The following is a 16,348-nucleotide window of genomic DNA, read 5'->3' on the forward strand; positions in this document are numbered from 1 at the left end:
AGTTTGGCGACTTCAACGTCAACAGCCAGTCTCACGCCAACTCCTATGGCAGAGCAAAGGGAAATGGAGAAAAGGCTGTGAAGACGACAAGATCCACTGCTGTAGCCTTTGTTATCCATCTACGGAAGTGGAGAAACATGTTTCTGCACACCCGAGCATCAGAGAGTTAAAAACCAAGAGACAGGAAGAGGCAACCAGAGAGCAGGCATGACTGTGGTTCAGCACACGTGTGGTGACAATGGCTAAAGCTGCTTTAAGCAAACTGTTAATTCTCATACTGGTCATCTTAATACTATGCCTCCCAGAGTTCTTCAACACACGTGAGGGTGAGTACAACACCTGACCGCATATTCGCATGCTTTTGCAGTGTTAGGAAAAGGGGGGAGCAACATCAGTTTCCTCGCTGACGACACCTCCCTGGCTGTGTTCTGTCTACAATACAATTCAAACTAGAACCCAACGATGGTGACGTTTGTTGAACAGATAAAACAGCTTTGATCTTTTTAGGCTTTTCCTCTCTGATCTAGATATGCATAGTTTTTTCAATTCATCTCAACATCCTGTCCCAGAAGTGAAGCAAGATTTCATTATTCCCTTTCTCATAATTACTGTTTACATTAACCATTGTTTTAGAAAAACTCTTAAGTGGCCGATATAACAGAGTTAGAATATTGTTAATATAACTCCCTGAAGTTCACATTAGCCAGCTCAAGATGAAAGCTTATTAGGTTCTGTGATTTATTATTATCGTTATTATCGTTCTCAGTGTTGCTAACATTTATGGATATGAAAACACAACAATGTTTTCCTATATGTTCAAAGGCAGATGCTTGAATAGCATCTGAAGTTAAGAGAGAGAGAGTGAATGTCCTGGGACAGAGTGCAGCACAGAAATCCAGCTCAAAAGCCGTCTCCAATGCAACGGTGCTCTCCATTCTTGTGGAAAAAATATAGATAAGAAAAGACAGGCTACACACAAGGACGCAATTCAAGCAACACTGGCAGTTTGTTTGCTTATTAACCTTGTCAGGCTGCTTTCTGACAGATCTCAGAGAGTCACCTTGCCTAGCAGAGCTGGGTGCTTCATTCTAAACACCCAGATGTCTTCTTTGAATAGAGCACCTGCCATTTTCTGTTTTAAATACAACTGCACCTAATCTTACATTAGTGTCCTCTGATCCTAGATGTAAATATATAAATATTCATCTCAGAATTGGAAGGGTTGCTGTCAATATTGGGGGGTACGCATCCACTACGCCGATGGAGCCAGGCATACATTATTTGAGGGGACAATGTAACATTCTCTCAACATTGAGTCCCCCCTAAACCTACGCTTATGTCAGTAGCTGAAAAACAACCCTAAGATATATCTTTCCCTGTATCTGCTGTAGTATCTGTAATACTGTGGAGTATGAGACAATATTGTATGGTCCTATGTAGACTCTTTCATTAGTTAAGAACGAAGAGGTAGAATATGGAAGATTGGTATATATATAAAATGTCTAGTCTTTCTTTCTTTTTTAACGAAGGATGACAGAGACGTTTCTGATAAATCATGTAAAATGTCAGCTGTCAGAAGGACTTGTGTTCTTCTGGACTCATCAGTGTCCTAGTATAGACATTGTGGGAAAAATATTTGTTAAAGAAAGGCCAAATGAATGTATTGAAATATTGTAAGAAATTAAACAAAATAAGAAATACTAAAACTGTGCAATGGTGTAGCCAGCCCATTCCAACCCTGTGTGTTACTTTAGTCTGTACAATATGGAAGCAGCCCTTTTCTGCTCTGGAAGGAGTCCTAAAGACCTGGACTGTGGATGGTAACAGGACTGAAAGATAAGTCATGCATATGGGGCAAAAAAAAAGCACTGAACCTCTTTAACCAGGGAGGAAGAGAATTCAGACGGGATTTAATCGAGGAATTTCGGCTCCTGAGAGGTACTGCCAAGGTCAGCTTCATCCACAGCTTTGGCTGAGGCTGATAAGGGAAAGCAGGGCTGCGGGGGAGACACACAGAGAGGTTAAATGGAGGCAAACTGAGCGCTGGGAGGAGGGGGTGGGTAGCTCCCTGCTGGGTGGAGGTTTTAGGTCTGTGAGACACAGGAAATGACAGCTGGAGCTCCCATCTGCACCTGCATCATATCCCCTTATGAAATTCTAATGCAATGCTAAATCTGCATGGTAGTTTAAAAAAAGTGATTTTCCAGTGTTTTACTTTAATGTTACTTTGCTTCCCTGTGATTTTACAAGGTCTCTCTTCACTGCGCTCTACTAAATCAGGCCATGCAAATGCCATAATAAAGTGTATTAAATGCTTAGAAAGACCGTGTTGTGTTACAGTACAAAGTCTAGGGAGAAAATGTATTAAGACCACAGGAAAGCAAAGTTTAAGTACATGTCAATACAATATCACAACACTACCACGAAACAAAGACCCCACCACAGCAATCTTTATTACTGAATATACTATGATAATAATACAAACAATAATAATAATGAGAAACTGCAGTATGTCGTGTGTCTGTCTGTCAGTTCTGTTTGTTGGGGGCTGTTTGGGAACTGATTATTAAGGGGAGTTATTTTAGTTTCTGGGGTTGAAGGTTAAACACGGGAACAGGGGGGGCACCTACATCAGGGGAGCAAGATGATATAAAGGGGTGCCCCGGTTCCATGTGTTAGACGCAGTTTGGTTGGTTTAACAGCAGTTGCTTTTGACATTTTGCACTTCACTGCTAAGAGATTTTAAAAATGCAGTCCTTTATTGGAACATTGCATGGAAAACATGCCTTTACCGATGAAGTGACACTTACAGCCGAAGGGTTATGTTATGTAGGCAAACACTCACACAATACGTTTTAAACAATCAAGTTTTCATTGCTCTTGTTCTGACTCCTTGATGTCCACAGTGAGTTTCCCAGCTATACCTCTCTGCTGGGGCCAAAAGCAACTGCTGTTGAACAAAACAAACAGTGTCTAACCTGACACAAACTTCACAGGAATGTATTATTATTATTAGTAGTAGCAGTAGTAGTAGAACAGTTGTACCTGTATAGGACTGTGCTTTCTTCTAATACAGCCATTTTTCATTGAGTGTAGAAAGCAGCTAGTACTGCATAATTATGTTTTTAACTGTATTTGTTAGTAAATGGTCCCATAAGTCGCCTCATCTTGAGGTTTATTTTATATAGCCAGTTGGAATACCTTGTGTGAAGTCTGGGAGGGGGGGGGGAAATCCAACCTTGTGTTAATGATAACTATCTGTCACCCTCAACTTACATTTCAACACAAATGATCTATTAATGAATGCAATACACATTAATGTCAGATGCATAGAGATGTAACTGTTAATCTGTTGGTTTTGATAAGGGTTATATATTTTGAAACAAGATGAGCAGTTTATATACTGTAAGATTAACCCAGTTGCCTCTCTTTTTTACTGGATGGAAACTATTCTTTCTGATGCTTGTTGCAGATGTGTTGTCTTTTTCTTATCTTGCTTATGTTTCTATCTAACATGGTAAACAGCAGATTAATAACTCTGTTAAGACCTGATAAGAACTGAAAAAAATAAAAAATGTCAAGGTCTGCAGCAGCTAAAACCACACGGTGTAAACAATTACCCCCGGTAAGAGGTATATCCTCTTTTCTCAATAGTCATACTTTTTTTTTTTATAGGTTTTAATTTATAAAGCAGCTAACATTTCAGTTTACATGACACATCACTATAAATGAACCTGAATAAAGTAAAATAATTACAGCCTTTTGCAGTTTCAGCCCCCCAAATAACAATGCACTTTGTAAAGGAAGTAAAATAAAATTTAAGACCGACTTCTATCATTAATCGTTGCTAAGGGGTTAGCACTTAGTTCAGTCAGCTTTTACTGCTGATGTATTAAAGCATTATAAAGTACACACTATTGCAAAATTAAAAAGTATACTCTTCAGCCTTCTCTACTGGGAATAATTCATTACACTGAGTTAGCATAGTTTTCAAAGCTGCTGCAGACATTAAATAATATAGCTAACAAGGGTTTGCTTGGTTTTCGGTAATTGCGTAACAGTTGCATCAGCTGTAGGCTGATCATAAATAAGACAATTTATGCAAAATACGTGCAAAGAGCTTCACAGAAACAAAAAACAGCTGTCTGGGTCAAAGTCCCAGAAAGGTTTAAAGATTGTGATTAATGTAGTGAATGGTTATGCTAAATGTCCTTTTTCATACTTTATTTATAAATTGGGCAGTGTGAAACTTGAATAACCTGACTTTCTGGTTTTCTGTCAGAAACATCAAACAGTAATTTAATCCACACCAATGAAGTGAATCCAGGGAATAACCAAGTAATAAACACAATACCTACTAGCTGATTACAGAATATAGCCAAATCTAGGACAATTAAAGTCCCCCAACGATTAAATGGTTTAAATAAGTAAAGATTTAACTGCAGTTCACTGACATTTTATTAAGACAGAAATACACCCACACATGATCTTTCATTAACATATGGGAGAGAAAACAAACAAGACTAGGGGGTAAGGAAGAAATGAATCAATTAAAGCAACATGAATACTTCAGAAATCCCACTCGTTTATTCAACAGATGGGCTGTGCACCTGTTCAGTAGCGAAGGTATTAATTCAGCACCTCCTGTATATCTTCTGATAAAGCAATGACACAGCAGTATCTGATCCAGTTTTCCCTTAAGAGTGGGTATTATTCTGTTGATCTTTCAGCTATGTATTTCATCACAAAGAAACATAAGTCAGGACTAATATATGTGCATAAGTCAAATGCACCAATAATGCACAACAAATCTTGCCTATGTAATCTCAATTGATATGGTGACAATACAGTGATCTGCCAATAGAATTCCCTGTGGAATTCCCCTCCTTTCTGACAGTTATATGCAGAGGACAATACCTAGCATATAGAGATTCATCCTGAGCTACTACAGGTAATGATAATCGTTGAACAGTTTTTCTAGTTCACTTTTGAGATCTCTTGTGAAGCTCTCATCTTGATTCAATATACTTTTGTTCAAATCAGATGCATGTTCAGATTCAGCCAGATAGACTCTTGACATAACTGCTACCCCATCATCCTGGCAGCCAGGGATGATGTCGTGGTGGTTGCCAAGAGAGATTATGCTGGGATGCAATCACAGACAGTTTTGCCCCATGATTGATTCCATTAAAAAATGTATTATTTTTAGTAGAGAGAAATTGCTGTATATAAAAGCTGTCTCTTACATAAAACCAGTTGAATTCTAACTGCTTGAAAACGGCCATGTAAGATACTTGTACAACACTGCCCCCTGAGGGTCATGAACTTGAACAAAACATTTAAGGTCTACTCCAAAGGTCTTATGGAGTTTTCCATAATGGTGCCTCCCCTTTCCAACAGTATGCAGGATGATTAATATTTTGAGTACCTTTTCGCTTTTTAAAACCGAATACTAAAGAAAACCCAAATACAATTCTTAATTAGCACATTCCAGACTGACACCACCATTCACTAACACTGGTCTTAGGAGTTTTAGATGATTTCTGTTTCTGTTCCCCCTCCTTCAGCACTTTTAGTCTTTCAGTCGCATATAACAATAGCACCAGCAACAGCAACTATATTACAACAATATTAGCAGCTTGGTTTACTTGTTACCATTCTGTCAGCACATCACCAATTTGACATCACTCATTTTTTTATTACTAAGATAAATTCTCGTACCAACATTCAGGTGTAGAGGTTTACCTGCCACTGAAGTCTCTGGTCTAGGAGTGTAGAAAGCACTGTATGGTGACCATGTTTCTGGCCATGCACAAAACCTGTGTTTGGGAGTCAGTTGGTGCAGCCTTTGAGGGTGACTTAGCTCCTTACACCTCTTTTTGAGCAATATCTGGTGCTGCACATTTCCTGCAGTATAAAAAGATGTGAGATACGCAGAGTTGTGTGTCACACTTTCACAACCGGGGTGAATGAGTTTGAAGTTTCTAACGCATCCCCCTCCCAACATCTATCAAACACTGCATTTATCTCTTTATTTAACCTATAATCTTAAGGTTTGTTTTGTATATTATATCATTTAAATTTTTGGAAAAGTTGGAGAATTATATGAAACACCCCCTCCTACTCCCCACTCCACCCAGCTGCCCATGGCGTTCCTGTTTCCTCCTACTTGAGTACTCTGCACAACAGGAACTAAAGTACTATCAAATCACCTCCCAATGGTCTTAATTTGATGTAATGTTATTTCTTGAAAGAAATGAAAATCTATAACAGCAGCAAAAAAAAAAAAAAAAAAACTGAATGTGTAAAGGAATTAAGTGTGCCGTCGTTCAGCTATTCCCGTGATGTATTTCACTTCTGTACAATTTCTCTCATTCTGCATGTATTAGTAAAGATTACCTAGCATGAACATTTTAAGCGAGACTTATGAAGCATAATGTGCTCCATTTCTAATAGAACAATCAAGCATAGCAGGGTTTTAACATCAATATTTCTCGTTTTGGATGGTATTTGATTGAGTAGCCTTAAAATACTCATTTTAACTCAATATCTGTGCTTCCTTTGCCTGATGAAATCTCTGAGTAGAACCTATTTGTCTGCAGTTTGTCAAGTCCCTAGTTTAATGTGTTATTAAATAATATATACTTTGTTTTCTCACCAGGAGACATCTCCAAGCTCACTATAGATTCATAAATTCAGTGCATAAGACTTCAGCATTGCTCCGGTGCATTTTATAATTGGTTTCTTTCAATTCTGGCCTCCTTAACTACAGTTTTATTTTTTCCAGTTTGCAGCCCATAGCATAGCTCATTCTGTTAAGCTTTGTGGAGTTCATCATGCAGGGATGAGACAATTTGTCAATGTTGTCCACATGTTAAAGGACCGTTTGTTGTCTGGTAACCATAAACAGGTCCTGCAAACCCAATGAGACTATCTTTAATAATTGTCACATTCTAATTTAATTCACCCCACATCATAGCACTCATGGGGTCAAAAACATGTAATGCAAAGGGCATTAATATATATAGTATGTTGAAGCAAAATAAATTATTGTCTTGTTGCTCAAAATTACTATAACTATTCATGCAAGGAGCTAGAGATTTTCCCCCTTATGTCCTGGCCTTCACATTTATGTGATGTGCTTAATGACTACTGCAGCAAAAATATCTTTAATAAAGAACCAGGATGGAGCTTCCCATGCAAACCACATCCAACCGCAAAGCAAGACATAGTCGGGTTTGTTTGTTAGTTTCCTTGCTTTTTGGACCACATGAACCAGGTGCAGGTGTGTCAACTGAACTATTTTGATTAAAAGAGAAAACACCAAAAAGCCCTGCCAAAAAAACACAGGCACACTATTTTTTTAATTTTATTATTTTTATTTCTTCATGATGGAAGACACCAGTTCACTTACCAAAAAACCCCCAAAAGGGATTGAACTGAACTTAAGCAATCCAGGCTTATTTTCATTTAACATCACTTGATTATTAGCCAAGGTTTAAAAGAAGGATAAATATATAATATTTGAAAAATATAATTAATGAAAAAACTGTCAAAGCTATACTTATGTTTTTTCAAAGATGTCACTGGTTTGTTAGACAAGATTTTCCTTTTCCAAATGCCATGCTGACTATCTCACACAAGCCTTCTAAGATCTACCAGTGAATATATCCGTGCTATTTAAGGAATGCCACTGATCTCCTTTCATGTCCCCCTCCTTTCATTCTGTTACAGGAATAAAGATATTTTTTTCATGCATAAAGATGTGTTTGTCCCCTGATGAGATGCAATTCTCAGCTTTCTTTAACATTCCTCGGCATGATCTGAAAGATGCTATTCTGGAAGTCTGCATGGGATATTTGAACAGCAGCTCAGAGGGACAGGCTCTTGAAATTGAGGGAGTCGGGACACAAGGTGACCCCCGATCAGCGTGGTTTGTGTGTGAGACCGAGACTGACCTGCAGTCCATCTATCAAAACATCTCATTCTCAGGTAAACAGCTCATGATCAGAAAGTATTCAATTTGACAAAGCGGAGGAAGCAAAAAGCAATTATTGTATCGTTTTTTAGAAGTTTACTGACCTCCCCAGTCCCGTCAGTGTTCATGCATTACAGACCTACAAGTTGTGAATCTAAGGTGAGTTGGGGTGGGGGGTCAAATTGTTGACCTTTCAGTCCATCCCTATTAGATAGCTCATCATTTGTAAACATCTTAAAATGTTAGTTAATCAAATATCCATATGCACCCACTTAATTTGAAGAATGTGAAGATTATCCAGTTCTTGATGGTAGATTTGGGAGACAGAAGAAGCATTAAATATTTGTTCTGTTTCATGGTTTAATTTATTGTCAGAAGCCACTTTTTACAAGTGATGAATCTAAAGGTAATAAGCTGAAAGTTTTTTATATGAGAGTCACTTGTAGGCCAAAGATTTGATTTGGTCTAGCCAATGGTGGGGGGCAGAATAAACAAAGCACAGTGAGGATGGTTTATTAACACACAGTACAGCAGTGAGATGGCATCCACTGGACACAGACCTGTTACTCACCACTTAACTAGGCGGTTACACAGTAACTGTATGACATCAAGTTGGAACTAAAACCCCCGTAATCCTGACTAACCACACTCAGAAGGGAAATTTGATGCTCATTATGCAAAAGGAAGAATGTGTCAGATTGGTAAATACATATCAAACAAAACAATTACCTTAAATAGGCCACCACAACCATTACATAGTTCTTTAGATAAAGACGAGTCAAACCAGGTGGGTCTTACATTTTATTTCTATTTTCTATTTGTACACGGCAGAGCTGGATTGATAGTGAGAAACACTAGGCTTAAGGAATTCTATTAATGATACAGGTACAAGGAAATATTTTACAGCTAAATGGTTATATCAATGCTTCTTACTTAAAGGTCTAATTGCCTGCTCTGGCTCTGAAATTATAGTGAATTTCATTACCATTAAGTTTATTTTGAATCCTCAGCAAATCAAAAAAATTAATAATAATAAATTATTATTTCGAAATAAGGGGAAACACTCTCTATATATTCTGATATCTATTGTACCATGTACTGTGTATATTCAAGTGTGTGCACCACAGTATATGATCTGTGTGGAAACATGTAATCATTTAGTCTGGATGCAAAATAGTTTTTAATCGAGATCAATTACATTAAATCCACACACAGGCACACAGAATTAAAAGAGTAGCGTACCAAAGAAAAATGCTATAAATGGTTCTCTTACAAAACACATGCTGTAGGTATCCATGCTGTTCAAAATTCCTAAATCTGTCCTTTTTATTCTTCTTTTTCAAGGGTCAAATGTCAATGCATCCTCAGCAGCATCAGAGCCCAGGTTTGCACCACAGAATATAAAACTCATGACTCATGTAAACATCAGCCTTGGTGGAGGCTCAGAAGAAGGTGGAAATGCTTTTCATTGCTTCATTCAAAACCCATCCAGGAACACTTTAAAGACTGCTTTGTCAAACCACAGCTATTGTATTGTTCGCACCGAGGAGAAGATTTTAAAAAAGATGAATAAAACCGTTCAGCTGACATCAAGGCCTGAAGGTAATGTTATTGTTCCACTGCATTGTTCCATGCTCAGCCAATGATTAATCTATCCATACATGCATATCTTGTGCAGCTTGATCACTACCAATTGAGCAATGATTTTTATATGTTATGGTATAAATCTGACCTCAGCATCCTGCCCTCACTGACTCTGTGTGCCTGCCTTTATTTTTTTTACTATGAATTCATTTGTTTGGTATATTTGTGCTTCAGTTGGTTGATTTCCTTTTTGTTATCCTCCAATATCTTTTTAATCTATAACCCCAAATAGTACGGTCAGCAAAATATGATAAATATGCACTGAAATCAATACAATAGTTCAATACAAAGTGCTTTAGAAGAAATTATGTACAATAATCCACAATTCCACATCTATCACCATAATATTTGTAATGTATTTATCTATAATTATTAAATGAATCAAGTTGTATTAAAAATATATATATATATATATTGCTAATACAATAACAATTGCCATCACTTCACCTTAAAGCCGGTATTTTTAAACATTTTCCACTAAGTGAAAGTTCTAAGATTTTAGAAATTGCTGGGTATACCCATATGTTGAAAGCTTATTTTAAGTGCTGGCTTTGTCATCTTTCAAAACAACACCTCCGGGAGACTAGTACTGAGTTTATTAAGGAAGTTATGCCATGAAAGGTGGTTCACTTGAGAAATTTTGTATTACTCCACAGTTCTTGGTTTCTCATTGTATTTGCTCTAACAGGGTGGACTTTTATTGCTGTGCTTCTGCAGAGTGATTATACCAATTTTAACAAATGATTACTTTAAAACATTCATATTAAAGTAATAGTACAATGCTTACATTGTACAGTTAGTAATAGTACCTGGAATGCAGTGTGGAGTGTTTGTCAGCTAAAAAGAGTGTTAGTGCCAATTCATCCTGAGGGATTACCGTCGGCCTCAGTCACTGTGCCAGTTTCACTGTCTAACTCCTGATACTGAACAAAACTGGAGGCATAAGATAAAAGTATCAACATATCAATCTGAAAAACTAAGGTTAACCTATGCACAAGTGGTAAAACAGAACAAAACTAAAAGGCTTCTGTAAGCATAAACATAATGTAACTAATGGCACTCAAACAGGGTAGAAATTTGCTATTAATTAAATGTAATAAAAACTCCCTTGGTAATATCGATAAATATACATAACCCAGCTCTAAGGTTAGTCACTACCTGCAATCAAAGGCTTGTCTCCTTCACCGACATCTCTGAGAGCGAGTTCCTGCTGAGCAGCTCTGGAAACTGTAATCACACTCTCATAAATATGCTGATGTTTTGGAGTGCATGTAGTGAGGTTCTCTAAACTCGGCTGCAGTTGCATCCTTTGTTAAAACAAAATCACTTTTACCCGAGGGATGGCAAGTTCTAAGAAGCAGCTGACAAAGTTCTCTGTGAAAGCCTGACATGCTTGAACATACTTTTGACAGCAAAATAGATTTCTGTGAAGTGTATTTTTAAGATTTGAGCCAGACTCCTCATTCTTCAACTGTAGACCGAGAAAAACTAAATATACTACCTGCTGTTTAATAAGCTAAAGTAATACCAATAGACAGGAAGACACCTCTTCTGTTGTCCCTACTTTTTAAGGATTGTGTCCAGTGAGCTCATAAACTGAATAGAATTACAAAATAATTTATCCTGCCAAGGCATTCACGTTATACAAATAATGTAAAAAAATGAATAAATCAGAGACTCCATTATTCTTGTCTTAAAACTGAATTATTACTTGCATTTCTTTTATGCCTCCAGAAAAGAGACTGCATCTCCTGGGAAAGTACAGCAAGAGCAAACAATGCCAAACAATAGAGCATACTCCTCACAAATGAACAGAAGAGTCTCAATTGATTTTTACGCTTAAGGATTTTAATAATAAAAGGGTTCTTACCAAGTCCCAAGACAGGGCGAAATTTCAGTGCTAGTATACACATTTTCCTCCAAATGTATTCATAGCCTAGATATAGTATAGAGTAAAGCTGATGTGACAAAGAAAATGTACGTTTACTTTAGATATTCTTGAGCATAAATGAACATGTGAAAAATGGAAGTCTTACAAATAGATGGCGTACAGTACCTGTCAAACATGATATATTTCTAAATCCTCCTCTCCTTTGGCTTTGAGAACCTTGAGAATGCACTTCCTTCAGCCTTTAAATAATCTAATGTAGTTTGTGTTTCTGAACTTGTTTCCTTTTGTTTAGAAAATTGGAGAAGATATATTAAGATGGCCAATCAGGAACACAGCTTCTATGCTCTCTTAACCATCTGGTCTTGAATCGCTATAATGACGGAAAGCCCCCTGAAAGAACAATGTACAAAGTTTTTGGCTACAATATATCCAGATATATTTTAGAATCCATCTATCCCTCAATCCAAACAAGGGGACCAGTACCGAAGGATGCAAAAGTGCCCCCAAAACATGATCTCCATTCTTTACGAAGGGGATGACATTCCATTCAGGATTTTCTCCCAGAAGTCTCTGGCATGGATGTCCATAAAATCTAACCACAAAACTCAATGAAATTTAGGACTGGCAAGTGGGTTTCAATCACACGTTCTGTATTTAGTCTCCGGTATGGAGTTTGCTTATGCCTTGGTACTAAAGCAGAATGACAATGAACTTCCTGTGTTGTTACAGATTGGTCATGTTCTCTTCGAGTCCTTTGGTTGACTTTGATATTAACAGTCATCTTGTTGGTGATTATCATTACTGTGTTACACGCTGCTTGGAGGAATCAAAGTTGCAGAAGTAAGTAGTAGTATTCAATGTATGTATGTATTTATTTTTCATTAGCATTTTATAGTGTGTGTGTTGTCTGTTAAATAGAATTACATTTTCAAAACCATGTTTGGTCATGTTAAGGGGAGATACAGGACTTTTTGCGTACAGTCGTGTATGTCAGAGATAAAGCCCACACTTCCTTGCAAGTGGGTTGCTCAAGTCAGGTCAGGTCCAGCAGCAGGTAATCTCCTCTGATCTGCATGCTTGTGCCGCATCTCGCTGTCTATACTTGTAAGCTGAAAATAACCATATAAGCTTTGAACTAATAAGAGCTAAATAAGATCACTGTCGCTTGTGTCTGGTTATAGTCACAGAACCACTAAATCATCTACACATAGATGAGCACAACCAACAGAACAGCATTTACATCCTAAGTATTGGAATCAAACTGATTACTGAAATGTTGTTGTACTATCTTCACAGCACTTTTAATTTTGTATGCTAGTACTCAAAGAATAACATTGCTTATTCTTTTTACAGAAAGGACAGTCGCACTTTACTCAACTGACACATATCAGTGCCCTGAAGACCTACTGCCTCTTACTGGTAAGAAAACATTTTAAAATAAATTCTGCTTTACCATTTTCATGAGTACATACCCACAGGGGGAAGGGTTTCTGGTTAAAGATTTCCTTCATATTTCCTTTGTATAATCAATAACTTAGTTGATTAAAAGTTATTGCTGGTAATTTCTGTAGACAATACAATGCAATAATAAAAATGTGTCCTATTTATCAAGCCCAAAAGAGTCCCAGATGTGCGTTTGTTATTACTACTTTTAGTAATCCATTTCGGTTTGACATATTCTTCATGTTTCACCCTGGGGAGTTGTTAGGCTTTGGTCTTAATAACTGTGAAAACATGCATTTCCAATGGGAACTGCGAACAAAACACTACATGGAAAACTATTTTTAATAATAAGTTACTTGTTGTTTTTAACCACCAATCAGGAAGCAGAAACCACAAAAACATACCTGAGGACCACAATCATGCCTTTGAAAAAAATGATTGATCTATATTGGAGATTTCAGAACACCACGCTTGTGGCATTAACAAGTATAATCACAACAGCATTTTGTATCCTAATACAGAAATAACAACACATCTCTTATCTTCTTTCTATTTACAGCAAGGCCAGAGGAGTCCCAAGCCTTTAAACCCAGTAATTCTCAAACTGGTAAGAAAGTCATTTTCATTTTCACATATCCACGGGGGAAGGGCGGGTTATATATTGATACATATGTAAACAAATATATTTATTTGTTTCTTTGTATAATTTCAACATTCAATTACTAAAATCTGTGATATTTTTAAAATCTATTCTGTAGTTATTGATTGTTAATCATTTATTTAGACAAAAACACACCCAAACCTTGTGGCCTCTACATAGCAGTCCTTCAGCAGTCCATGCTGTATATGCAGTTGCTTAAAAAGACAAATATCTCCATAGTAAAAGTTTGTTTCATGGCATCATTTCATTTCCACAGTTCGGCGGGAAAGGCACCTCCCTTCAGTTCCTGAGCATGAGCAAGGTAATGGCCTGCTTGTTATTCTGTTCAGAACCCGGACTGAAAAACACATTTTACACGGTTGTCTCATTAAATGAACATCTTTCATAATGACTGAGCACATCAGTGCAGGGTATCTTCCCACAGCCAGGCGGCTCAATGCACAGGGGAAGAGGGTTCAGCGATGCCCTAATGCAAAGTTATCTTGATAAATGTACCCTTTTCAACATGCCTCCACTGTGCTTTAATACAGTGGACACCTGACCAATACTGATATGTGCCAAAAAAAGCAGCAAAAGTAAAACAATTAAACAACCTGCCATGTTGTCACAATGGGTATTTTACTCTTTTCCATTTGTTGCCCATACACAATATTTCCACACCGCTGATTTTGATTTTCCTCCTGCACTTTCTGCCATTTTAACATACACCTGCACAGTTCGCACAGTGAAAATAACGAGACCAGCCTCAAAGTATGAGCATAAACAACATCTTCCGGGCAGCTTGAATAAAGACTCCCCATTATTTCCCCCCCCAAGAAGTTAATGTAAAACTGAATATTCAATCTATGAATCTTTGCTGTGTTTTTGTGCTTGACAGAGCCATGTTCAGCATCAGTTTTATTTGTGAAATCTGCATGTTGTATTTTTATATAATTTCTCCAATCAGAAATTCCTATCCAAGTCCATGTGCTCATTTCCAAGAATCCAAGAAAAAGGTATTTTATAAAAAAACCTAAGCCATCATCTGCAAAGGAACTTTACCTCTAACTGATTAACTGATACAATTACTAGATTAGTTCCTTAAATATTTTATGTATTTATTTAAGTATGCATTTATTTATATATTTATGTATGTATTTATTTATTTATTTACAGAAAGGGAGATTGCAGAATATGAAGCTTCCACCACTGAAACAGGTTTAACAAGTAAGAGGACCCCGGCACTTTGATATTCTTGGCCAGATGAGCTAGATGTATTATAAACAGATGACAGCCATTAGAACGAATGGGGCTTCTCTGACCATCAGCGGGCAGATATACTGGCAGGGACTCTATTAGATAACAAGCTTACATGTCTGAAAAAGGTGCTATATTGAGGATCCCTGGACAATGGGGCACTGCGAGTCTTTGTTTTTATTTCTCAGTAATCCACTTTGTTTGATTGTCTTCATTCGTTAATTAAAACACAGATTAGTTGATGGCGAAAAAGATTCAGATCTAAATCTTTTCATCTCTAAAATAAAGCAAATGTATTTTATAAGCGTGCATTTGTTCTGGTGCAGCTGTAAACCAGGTCAAAATAAATAAATACATTATAATCATTATTAAAGGCATTTGTTTAACATTGTATCCTGTTTCACAGGAATGCAAAGGAGGTCCCTCCCTTCACTTCTCGAGCACGAGTCAGGTAAGACCTGCTTGTCATTCTGTTCAAAACCAGGGCCGCAGGCACGTTCACACTGCAGTCATCACAGCACGGAAATATTGTGCACAATGACTGAGCACATCAGTGCAGGGCAGGCTGTACACAGTGACATTGGCTCAATTGGTTTACAATTATACTCTCCTTGAATCAAAACTCAAAAGCTGGGAAATCCTCTCTAATAATGTGAATATATTTCCTGAGCAGAGAGCTTGTTTCATTTTTGTATCTGAAACAGAGTCCTTATTCCACAACTCTGTCCTGGACTCATGCAGTCAGGATTCAATGGGTAAGAAACCCTCCAAATCCATTGAATATTCATAATTCATAACACTTTAATTTATTGTCTTGATTTAAAAAGCAAATCCGCAGAGCAATTAATTGACTTATTGACTTATAACATACTTTTTCAAATTAATCAGAACATTTAAACTACCTGGAATTTAGCTTAATGCTACTTCTGTGTTTTTTTTTTCTTGCTTAGAACTTTATCAGAATGAGGAGGAAACCAATCCACCAGAGTATACAAATGGTAAGAACCCATGAGGTGTAAAACAAGTCCACTTTACCACCTATATTTGCAATTTCCTGGATAGGACAGCTAACTGATTGCCTTTTAGTGAGCGAATCCACAAGTTCAAACTCTCGTAACCAACAGAAAAAAGGAGTGTGAAGACAAAAGTTACAAACAGACAAAAATATATTTAACGTCTGTGATGCGGGGAGTTGCTGGCGCATTGGAGGCAGGAAAGACAAATAGCATCAGTCTCAATGGGATTCAGGGTATTTAGGAATATTTTCAAGTGAGACTGGAGGTGTGTATAAACCTCAAGATTCAGTTCATCTCTCACCAACTACAACTTCAATTTAATCATTTTCATTCCAGATACTTTAGCAATTTATGTTTTTCACACAACATTCCTTAAAACCAGATTATTGCTGTACTGTACTGATAACATAGATGAGGGGAGGATCCCATTTTACACTCTCATTGTATGAAGTGAATACCTTATACAACTATTGAGTCTG

The 16,348-nt window shown here is 37.2% G+C and overlaps 1 protein-coding gene across 5 annotated transcripts in view; it reads left to right on the forward strand.

Moving 5' to 3' along the window:
- Positions 1-16,348, forward strand: part of LOC136766753 (transmembrane protein 156) — a 17,342-nt gene continuing 994 nt past the window's right edge. For 2 of the 5 annotated variants that reach the window (XM_066720543.1, XM_066720544.1), the window contains exons 1-11: positions 2-326; positions 7,735-7,992; positions 9,323-9,580; positions 12,243-12,353; positions 12,867-12,932; positions 13,516-13,563; positions 13,874-13,918; positions 14,773-14,823; positions 15,260-15,304; positions 15,558-15,608; positions 15,804-15,851. In XM_066720543.1, coding sequence (XP_066576640.1) covers positions 239-326; positions 7,735-7,992; positions 9,323-9,580; positions 12,243-12,353; positions 12,867-12,932; positions 13,516-13,563; positions 13,874-13,918; positions 14,773-14,823; positions 15,260-15,304; positions 15,558-15,608; positions 15,804-15,851 — 1,069 coding nt within the window. In that variant the 5' untranslated portion in view covers positions 2-238. The other 3 variants (XM_066720545.1, XM_066720546.1, XM_066720547.1) reach the window with 2 other exon arrangements.

This window comes from Amia ocellicauda, chromosome 13, assembly GCF_036373705.1.
Source record: "Amia ocellicauda isolate fAmiCal2 chromosome 13, fAmiCal2.hap1, whole genome shotgun sequence".
In the NCBI taxonomy this organism is placed as follows: Eukaryota; Metazoa; Chordata; class Actinopteri; order Amiiformes; family Amiidae; genus Amia; species Amia ocellicauda.